Raw genomic sequence first — 10782 nt, forward strand, 5'->3', positions numbered from 1 at the left:
GGGCTGGGTCTGCAGCCTCAGGCTGGGCGGCAGTGCACGCAGGGGCTGGGTCTGCAGCCTCAGGCTGGGTGGCAATGCTCAGCAGGCACTGGGGTAGTCCATTCCCCTGAAACTCCCCCTTGACCACAGCGGCATCAGCACCAGGCTGCTCTTCCCTCTCAATCTCTTCAGCGTCTCTGCAGAAGCAGAGGTCGGGCGTGGACTCCCATGGGTGTTCCTGGGGGATGGTGTCACACGTCCCAGAACTCCCTGCGCCAGCAGCCACCCCTTCAGGCCCACTGAGTAAGCTCCCTTGTTGCACGGGATGGAGACTTCCACACAGCGCAGAGGAGAATCTGCGTTCCACAGAGCAATGGAAGGTGGGTTAGCACAAGACGCCTCTCTGAGAGGCCGGTGATCGCCCTGGGATCAGTAGCCAGCAGCAGACGTGTTTCCCGGAAGGCTGCCTGGATCTGGTGAGTGAAGTTTCCAGGAGAGAAGCGGCCAGTGGCAGCACAGCCCGCCGGCCACTGTTCCTGGAGCACGACAGGGACCTCAGCAGGGTTCAACAGCAACAATGGCACGAGCTGCCAGCAGCAGCTTCTCCCAGGTCCCTTCAGATTTCTGACAGAGATGCCACCACTGTTCCTTTTGTGGATATACTGCTCCATCTGGAAGCCAAGAGTGGTGCCGCCTGCATGGGCTCCTACTGCAAGGAACTTGAGGACAGCCTCGTCCTTCATGGGCAGGACGTCAAGGGCTCCAGGCATCTGACACTGTGAAGGTTTCCCTTTAAGTCACCATGGAAAGCCTGCATGGACCCCTCTGCAGGCAGCATGGCAAGCAGCCCCAAGTACCTCAATACTACAGCTTACTAGAACAGCACTCCTGACAAACTAAGGTGAGAGACGCACAGATTGAAGGCGAGAGGGAGAAGGGTGTGAAAGCACCGACCTGGGGCGGGTTCAGACGAGAAGCCAGGGAGATGCTGTGGGCCTCGGAGTTTCCGGACGGGGGGCCACTGGCTCCATCAGCATGAGTGTGTGGAATGAGGACATGTGGAAATCTGTTTCCAGCTACTTTCAATTTTTCTCTCTGTTTTTTCCCTTCTGAATCAAAAGAAGAATCAATATTATAAGAAACATCAGATTATCTAATACAAATACTTAAAATTCACTCTTAAAAGAGAATATTTGTTCTTGAGCTACCACGAGTCCAAGCTATGGCCACTACGCACATTACTACGGAGGGCAGTGACCCGTATGGAGCAACTGGCTGCTGTAACTGTGGTTGCAGTGGCATGAGAAGCGGATTACACAGCAGGCAATAAAGATTCTCAGCACATCACAAAGCCCAACTAATTCCTTAAATACTGGAAAAAGAACAGGATTTAGGTTAACATGATTATTGCCTTATTGTACAAATTGATTAATAAAACTGGTCATTAATGTCCATCACCGACATTTTTATGATTTGTTTTGTTCAATGTTATGTTTACAGAATATTTTATATGTTGAAGTAAGATAACTAAAGGATTATTCATTTAGCTATATTTACATTTTACATTACAGATAATGTCCTGAAAATTAAAACAAGTTTCTCATTATTAGAAATTAGTTAGGTAAATTATTTTTACTATAACAAAAAACATGACTTCTAGCCTTGTTCTTGTGTATTTCTGTATGTTTTCCAGACTGCATATGCACTGTTATTTTTTGGGGGCAGATGGTTTCGCATTTTTGCCCAGGATGGAATGCAGTGGCGCGATCATAGCTTACTTTTGAGTTCCTGAGCTCAAGGGGTCCTCCCAGCTCAGCCTCCTGAGTACCTGGGCCTACAGGCACTTGCCACCACGCCTGGCTTTTTATTTGTATTTTTTGAAGAGACAGGGTATGGCTATGTTGCCCAAGCTGAGCTGGCCTTGAACCTCTGGGTTCAAGTAATTCTCCTGCCTTGGTCTCCCAAAGTTCTGAGTCACCATGTCTGCCCTGCATTCTTTTTTTTTTTTTTTTTTTTTTTTGAGATGGAGTTTCATTCTCGTTGCCCAGGCTGGAGCGCAATGGCACAATCTCGGCTCACTGCAACCTCCAACTCCTAGGTTCAAGAAATTCTCCTGCCTCAGCCTCCCGAGTAGCTGGGATTACAGGCACGTGCCACCATGCCCGGCTAATTTTTGTATTTTTAGTAGAAACAGGGTTTCATCATGTTGGCGAGGCTGGTCTTAAACTCCTGACCTCAGGTGATCTACCTGCCTCTGCCTCCCAAAGTGCTGAGATTACAGGCGTAAGCCACCACACCCAGCCAGCCCTGCATTATTTTTTATAACACAAAAAACAATAGCGTCCTTTTTGAAGGGACTAAGGAGCACTAGTGAGTAAAGTCAGAACGCCCACTTTTCTTCTCACTGATCATGTTATAGGTATGGCTCCTGGGGAGCAGGAGCACAGGGCTGAGGAACAGGGACTTTTTCTTTTCATTAAGCCAATTCTGCACATAAGTACCTGTGAGTGTAGTTTCCCAGTGCTTTCTAATCAGCTCTTCCAAAAGTTCTACCATGTTTGTCCAGACGTGATCAAACACTTCTGCTGTCACGGCATCTTTGACACAGTCATGAGGGGAAACAGGAGGAAGTCCCAGTTTGCGCCTTTTCCTACCAGGCTGAGCTGGTTTTTGTTCAAGACATTCATCATCACTAAGAATAAAAACCCACTCCAATTACTAAAATATCAAGGCTTAGAGTTAAAATAATTCTATCTACACACATTCATGTATATACATTTATACATATATTAATAAACACTCTTCGTTAAACAGCATTGTTCTTTTTCAACATATATATAGCTTGTCAATTACACATGAATAAAACTGGGTGGGGGGAACAAAACAAGAAACCACGTCTTGGTTTCACTGATCTTTCTCTTTTTCTAGTCTCTTCATTTATTTCGGCTCGGAGCTTTGTTATTCCCTTCCTTCTACTAAGTTTGGGCTTACTTTGTTCTTTTTCTCATTCCTTCAAGTACAAAGTTAGGTGGTTTATTTCAGATATTTCTTTTTTCTCAGTGTAGGCATTCATTGCCATAGACTTCCCTGTTAGAGCTGCTTCCACTGTATCCCATAAGTTTGGTTTTAATATGTTGTGTTTCCATTTTAATTTGTCTCATTATGTTTTTGATTTACCTGAGCAGGTTGTTTAGTTTACACATATTCGGGAGTTTTCTAGTTTCCTTCCTGTTACTGACTTTCAGTTTCGTACCACTGAGATCAGAGAAGATGCTTGATTTCAGTCTTCTTAAATTTGTTAAGACTGGTTTTATCAATGTTACTTTTTTAATGTGCCAATTTTCAATCATGGGGCAAATTTTTATCATGTAATAGTTGTAGTTTTTGATTAAGAACAAAATACGAATTTAGTGCAGAGGCGGGGACTCCCCTTAGGCCCTTTTGGGCAACCAGGGATGGGGAACCTGGAGCCCCCAGCACCAGGACTGCGAGGAGCCGTGTTTGCTTTTACGAGGGCGCTGAACACCCTCTTCACTGCTCCCGCACAGGCGCTGCCTGCTAGGAATCCAAAAGCTCTGGGAGTACATTACTCTCAAAAGAACAGAAATCTTCTGAGTGAGTAAAATATACACAAAACACTTAATGACCATACGATAACAATAATGTCAAATAAATTAATATTATTTTAAGAGGCCAATGTCAAATAAGATTCTATTTACTCCTCTTTTCTGTCAAAAGCGAAATACTCTTCAATCTTTCCATCCACATGGTAAACCTCTTCTTCCAGGGACAAACATGCCGTTAGGTCAGCAACCCCCGTGCCATCAGGGCCTGGCAGGGCAGAGGCTGAGAGTGCTGCTGGGACTATTTGAGAGCCAGAAATGCACAACCTATGGGGAAAAAACAGATTCTACATGGGAGTTTATAGGACACCAAGAACGCAATGCTTAAATGATCACGGCGGATCTTTAAATTATCTTTAAAGTACAGAATCCCCCCCCAAAACGATTGAATATTACATTGGACAAAACTCGTGTCCTTAAAAACACTTTCATACAGGCATCATTAAAAATTGTAAGGGCTTCTTAAAAGCCTAAATTATTCTATGAGTTTGTACCCTCTTTGGTTGCAGTGAAAGGACTGCATTGTGTCATGGCACACCAGATATGTGTGAATGGCATAGAGTCATCAAAATCCTCTAGTGAACAGAAATGACAGGACAGAGCTTCATTTCTCCCGCTGCCACTGTCTGGAGGCTTATAATCTATCCCAGTGAGGCGGTTTCCATCCTACACCCAGTCCACCTTTCACAGCGTATTTGGAACAAACGTGGAAGGTAACTACCACGTGTGTGCATGTGTGTTCCATATATACATATATTACACATCTCTCTATATACACATACATATGCCTATCATCAATTCAGAATCAAAAGCTTCTTATAAAAACTCTTCTCTGTACCTGCCCTTCATCGGAATCTAAATTTCCAAACTGGGTGGAGCCAAGGCTTGTAGATGAGATAAACATTAAAAAGTGTAACTAAAACACAGCTAACAATACTTCTTGAGAGTTACTCATCTGAACATACTCTCTGATGTTGCTGCTACATCCGCAGGCACTGAGCGGGGGTCTGTGGACCGTGGAGGCAGCAGTGCTGCCCTGGAAATGCTGGACGCCTTCGTCAGTGGGCAGGGTCAGCTGTCTTCCTAATACTCTGCAAGGTCAAAGAGAAGCTACTAACATTTTTGATCAGACAAAGGGAAAACGTTTGGGGATTTTAAAAGTAGGAAACACTGATTTTGAAAGCATGTGTATGATATGATGAAGTGTGTATGGGTACATGGGAAGCATCGCGCATCATAGAAGAAGCGTGACTTTGAGAGTTTAGACCAGATTGTTCTTCCACTGACTCAGTCTCAGGCAAGGTTCTCAGGCTAATTTCACCTGTTTGTCTTTCATTTGCAAAACAGGATAATAATGGTTACCTTGCAGGGCTCATGAATGGCTTAGAGATCATATATGACAGACTTAGGTGTCTCAGGCAACACTGGGCACACAGAAGCTCTCCATAGATACTAACTAATGCACAGTTAAACACAAACATAACAAGAATAAAACCATATAAATATGCACACTTGGCCTATGTACCTGGCAATCTTTTCTTTTCCCACCTTCCCTCCATTTCTATCAATAGCAGTGACAAGAGTAAGACTGAGCTCCCGAATTTTTGGTGAGTGACCATCCCCAGAAAAGTGAGTTTCCACAACTAGTATCTAGTGGACATATCATACTCTTTAGGGCAGGTGACTTATCAAGGATTGAAAAGAAAAAAAAAACCAAAAAGCTCTAGTTTGGTCGAGAATTCTGTAAAAGTTATCTCGGGAATGTAACCAGAAAATCCAGCCGCACTTACATAAGCGTTCTAACTGATTCTCCCCAGACAGGATCTAGAGGAACTCAGGTAGCTTTGATAAACTGTCCCCCAGTGCGTTGGCTGAGTGACCGAAAGAAAAGCTTGCCTTCATACCCCATCCATATCCTCCATCTTTGATATAAAAAGTAACACACGCTCCTCCCTACATAAGGAATGGGTGAGATGGGAAGACCCATCTATCCAGCCATTCAGTAAATCATCACTGCCCACCCTCGCTGTGTTCTGTGATGGACAGACACGTGCTGCTCACACACAGTGAATGTGAAGGTAAGAGGTGGCCTCCACCGTTCTTGCATTCATCGTATGTGTAATGCCCTTCTCAGGACGAGCCGAATTTGCTTCTCGCAAATTAAAGGCGCTTGGGTACTGGAATGTCTCAGTATTTCCTCAGACACCGTAAGAGGACAATGATCTCTCAGTGAAGGACTGTGCTCTGTGTCCATATTCCGACTGGGCAGGTGCTTTCAGACCAAATGTATTGATCATATCGAGGCAGGCCAGGGGTGGGCGCTTCGAAAACCCACCCCAGAGAACTTCCACCAACCAGGTCCCACCTCAGATGGAGGGATCTTCTTGTCCACTCCCCGCATTCGGCCAGCAGACTCTGGGTCTGAGGATTCACTTTCTCTTCAAATAACATTTCCTCCACCTCCCAGAGTAACCGCTGCACTGTCTGTGCACTGGCTTCATCAAATTCCTAAACAGAAATGCACATTTAGTTACGACCCTGAAAGTTACAGAAATGTGGGCTTCTGGATCAATGCTACTTATACATTTACTGTAACCCACCATGTAGGAGGGTACATTACATGGAAAAAGAAGGTGGCTTTGCAGTCAGACACACCCATGCTCCAGCTGTTACCTTTGGGAGAAATGCCATCTCACGCTGAGCCTCAGATTCTTTTACTGTTAAATAGAGAAAACTTCTACCACAGGAGTGATGAGACTCGAGAATTTGCATAGATACAGGTATAGGTGGAGGTGTTCACACTGCCATAGACATCAGCGTCGACACACAGACACGCCCACATCTGTATGTCTGCAGACACGCCCACATCCGTATGTCTGCGCGCACACAGACACGCCCACATCCATATGTCTGCGCACAGACACGCCCACATCTGTATGTCTGCGCAGACACGCCCACATCTGTATGTCTGCAGACACGCCCACATTTGTATGTCTTCACAGACATGCCCACATCTGTATGTCTGCACACACACAGACACGCCCACATCTGTATGTCTGCACACACACATGCCCACATCTGTATGTCTGCGCAGACACACCCACATCTGTATGTCTGCACACACATGCAGCCACGTGTCCCTCACAGAGCTGTGCCTGACACACCTAAGCACACCTGCAAAATACAAGATTTTTTTTTTCTTCTGGTGATACCACAGAAAAGAAAATTACTTTTGTAGAAAAGGTCACTAACCTCCTTAAATGAATGAACTGGAAAAATTTTTTTTTAAATCCTTAGTTATCCTAAGAATATTAGGGTGAGACCCGAGTATTAATTTTTCCTCTGGCCTTAGGAGATTCTTACACTTGGCTGCAGTGAATCAGAGATGAGAAAACCTCTCAGCCTTCCTAGACGGTCTCATTGGGGAGGCAACTCTCCTGGACCTCTCAGAGCCAAGGCAGGATCCCGCCACATGGTTTTCTACGAGCACCAGAATTTCCAGTTTCCAGGGCAAAGTGTGTATTTAGTCATACATATGTGTCCCCAGATGGTCAGTCCAGGTTGATTTTCACAGAATGCTATTTGTTATTTTCTGCATTAGCTCCTCTCTCAAATTGATAATAAACCAGATTCCCAGATTACAGGGGAGTTGAATTATTTCTTTTAAAATACAAAGAAAAGGAAAAACTAATAATAATATTTATCTCCCAGGAGGAGACTGGGTGGCTGGGGCATGGAAGAGGGCTCACTTTCATTTCTCTATCTTTTGCATTCCGTTGCTTTTGCAAATATTTCCCATCAAAAAGTAAATACATTTTAAAATTAAAATGAAAAGCAATTATAGGGTCTGGAGTATTTTAATTCTATAAATGGAAGTTATACGGATTTCCCTGGTAATTCCATTAAATGTTATACTAAAAGAATCCTAGAACTTGGACAGAGTAAAGCAGTGGTGCTCAGCCTTCTACCAAGGAAGGCGGGCTTGAGCGGCGGCGGTGAGTGGGCGTACGGCTGAGGAAGGAGGCAGCTGCCCCTAAGTAAGGGAGTTGCGTGAAAAGTCCTCCTAGCAGTGCTGAGCTGAGTCCCTTCCAGACTCCCTCCGCTACCCGCTCCCCTGAGAATCTCGGCTGTACAGCTGCAGACTGAAGCGGATTCATGTGTGCGGTGGGAGTGGGGAACCGCTTTTAAAGAAAGCAAAGAGGCCAGGCGTGGTGGCTCACACCTGTAATCCCAACACCTTGGGAGTCCGAGGCGGGCGGATCACGAGGTCAGGAGTTCGAAACCAGCCTGGCCAACATGGTGAAACACTATCTCTACTAAAAATACAAAAATTAGCTGGGCATGGTGGTGCGCACCTGTAATCCCAACTACAGGGGAGGCTGAGACAGGAGAATTGCTTGGACCTCGTCGGCGGAGGTTGCAGTGAGCCGAGATCACGCCACTGCACTTCAGCTTGGGGGACAGAGCGAGACTCTGTCTTCAAAAAAAAGAGAGAAAGAGAGAGAAAGAGAGGGGGAGAGAGAGAGAGAAAGAGAGAGAGAGAGAGAAAGGGGGGGGGAGAGAGAGAGACAGAAAGAGAAAGAAAAAAAAACCCACCAGCATAAATGAGGTAAAACAGAACACCCAAGGTGCTGTAGCCAGGTGGGCCTCACAAAAGGAAGGCTGTGTCCCAGGATCCTCAGAGACCCCTGGAGGGAGGAGGAGGGAGGAGACTGTGGAGCCAGCGAGTTCCTGAGCAAGCTGGAGCAGTGGAAGCAGAGCTCACCCAGCCAGAATCCCAGGCTCACACAGGCAAAAGCAGTTCAGAGGCAACAACAGCTCTCCCAGGGATAGGAGGTGAAGGTGAAATATCCGACTGGGAACACTGGCAGGGAGTTCTCTAATCACAGTGGGCTGTCACAGCTTTTCCTTTTCCAAAATTTTTTTCCTCTTCAAGTCCTGAATTTCCGGCCATGGATACCACCAAGAAGTCACCGGGAGCACACACCGGGACAGCCGGCTGCAGGGTGGAAACGAGAACACTGCGGGCACCTGAGGTGGGGCCAGGAGGTCATGAGGGAGTTGCACTTTTCTCCACAGTTCGTGATCTATTATTTTCACATGTAACATGTGCATGCTTTTACATGTATGTACATGTATGTATGCAACAGGTCATGCTTTTATAATTGGTTAAAAAAAATTTTGAATATAAGGAAGCAATTCTTCACTATACACTGTAATTACAAGATTATCCAAAATATTCTGAGACATACGTCATCTCTCCAGGAATAAATGGAGCCCCTCTCCGTGGACGAGCCGGTGGTAGAGCTCTGTGTGGCCGACCCAGACCAAGAGGTGTGGGCTCCTGTGGGTGTGCGGCTTCCGCTGGAGGACAAGGATGATTCGCTGCAGGAATGAACATGGGCAAAAAAATCACATTTGCTGGAAGGGCTTGGATGGCTAAGTGGCTTCACTTCTCTGAGCCTGCTTCCTCTTTCACTAAATAAATTTATTAATTAATTATTTTCACAGTATACTATTACAGTGTGATGTTTACACTAGGTTAAAAATAAAACTGCATCTTACTTTTAGAAATTCATGGCCAGTCACTAATTTCCTTTCCCACATTTGTTACCGGCATTTTGTGATTTTGTAATCTGAAACAATGAACAAGGTGAATTCTTACCAGGTATATTTATCAATGGCTTTCTGCACATTTCTTGTAAAATGTGTAGGTAAAGGATCTTTACTTCTCACAGTAAAACTGTGCCCTCTAGGTCCTTCTGACAGTCCTCTTCTGGAAATAAAATAAAACATGAAAAGTCTCCCTAATGTAATAATATAGTTTTATTCATTAAGACTTTTAAAATTTCCTTTTGTATAAAGTTGCTCCCCCTTCTTCTGCCACATCCCTCCAAACTCACCTGTGCATAAGCGGCGCACACACACACATCCCCCACATCCTCAAGAAACTGAGACTTAGGACCTTATCATTTTTAGTTTTCTTAAAATCAAGGTTGTCATTAACCTACATGCACCTTTATGTGAACTGAAGACAACATCAACTTTTTGTGACTTAGCCAGAGAAGTAAAAGTTGCCCCAAACAGTTCGCACTATTTCAGGGATGTCAGGTCCCAGCTGTCCCTGGACCAGGCCCCTTATACTTACAAAACCCAACCAGCCCTCCAGTAAAAAATCATTAATCTCATATTAAGAAGCACCAAATTCTTTAGACTCACTTAGAAGCCACACAGACATCTAACGCGCTTTAATTTACCATTGCTGTTTGTGGGTATACTGAGTTTTCAAGAGTTAGAAAACATTAAAATTTAATGAAGAACTAAAACAGAAGAAATATCTAGATGTTAAATAAATATTAAGCCTAACTGGTGTAGCACAGTTCCTGTTAATCACTGAAATGTCCTTTCAGTGAACCACTTAAAACATTTACTTCCTCTATAGTCAAAATATCTTCCTGATGTTTAATAATCAACTTCTGTTTTTCAATAGAAATCTTATTTTTCTTTATAAATAAAATACATATTAACATAAGATACGGTAGTGAATTAGGAAAAACTTCAACTTTCAATATTTCTAATAAGGACACCACTCTAGCATGCATTTTTAAAAAGTTTGCTTTTGCTTCCAATTATAAGGCTACCTAATTGACCTTAGCTCACTGCAACCTCCACCTCCTGGGTTCAAGTGATTCTCCTGTCTCAGCCTCCTACAGGCGCCTGCCACCACACCCAGCTAATTTTTGTACTTTTAGTAGAGACAGGGTTTCAACATGTTAGCCAGACTCGTCTTGAAATCCTAACCTCAAGTGATCTGCCCACCTCAGCCTCCCAAAGTGCTGGGATTACAGGCGTGAGCCACCATACCCAGCCAACAAAGGGAATTTTTAAAACAAATTAATTACCATGTACAGATTAGCAAGAACATCTACCTTCCACAGATATGTCTCGTGCAAGAGAGAATAATAGAATTATATGATTTTTTTTTTTTTTTTGGTTTTTTTAAAATTTTCTTTTTTTTTTTTTTTTTTTTTTTTTTTTTTTGAGATGGAGTCTTGCTCTGTCACCCAGGCTGGAGTACAGAGGCAGGGTCTCAGCTCACTGCAAGCTCCGCCTCCCGGGTTCACGCCATTCTCCTGCCTCAGCCTCCCGAGTAGCTGGGACTACAGGCGCCCGCCACCTC

The 10782-nt window shown here is 44.4% G+C and overlaps 1 protein-coding gene across 4 annotated transcripts in view; it reads right to left on the bottom strand.

The window, feature by feature from the left end:
* The window catches only part of FAM149A (family with sequence similarity 149 member A), a 72685-nt gene that overhangs the window by 19084 nt on the left and 42819 nt on the right, over window positions 1-10782 (bottom strand). For 3 of the 4 annotated variants that reach the window (XM_017862643.1, XM_017862642.1, XM_017862645.1), the window contains exons 2-8: window positions 9268-9378; window positions 8855-8987; window positions 5968-6110; window positions 4568-4693; window positions 3699-3869; window positions 2481-2671; window positions 934-1088 (exon numbers count right to left, since the gene is read on the bottom strand). In XM_017862643.1, the coding sequence (XP_017718132.1) occupies window positions 934-1088; window positions 2481-2671; window positions 3699-3869; window positions 4568-4693; window positions 5968-6110; window positions 8855-8987; window positions 9268-9378 (1030 nt within the window). The remainder of the gene's footprint in view (window positions 1-933; window positions 1089-2480; window positions 2672-3698; window positions 3870-4567; window positions 4694-5967; window positions 6111-8854; window positions 8988-9267; window positions 9379-10782) is intronic. The other variant, XM_017862644.1, reaches the window with a different exon arrangement.

This window comes from Rhinopithecus bieti, unplaced genomic scaffold, assembly GCF_001698545.2.
Source record: "Rhinopithecus bieti isolate Rb0 unplaced genomic scaffold, ASM169854v2 scaffold_56174, whole genome shotgun sequence".
NCBI classification, from domain to species: domain Eukaryota; kingdom Metazoa; phylum Chordata; class Mammalia; order Primates; family Cercopithecidae; genus Rhinopithecus; species Rhinopithecus bieti.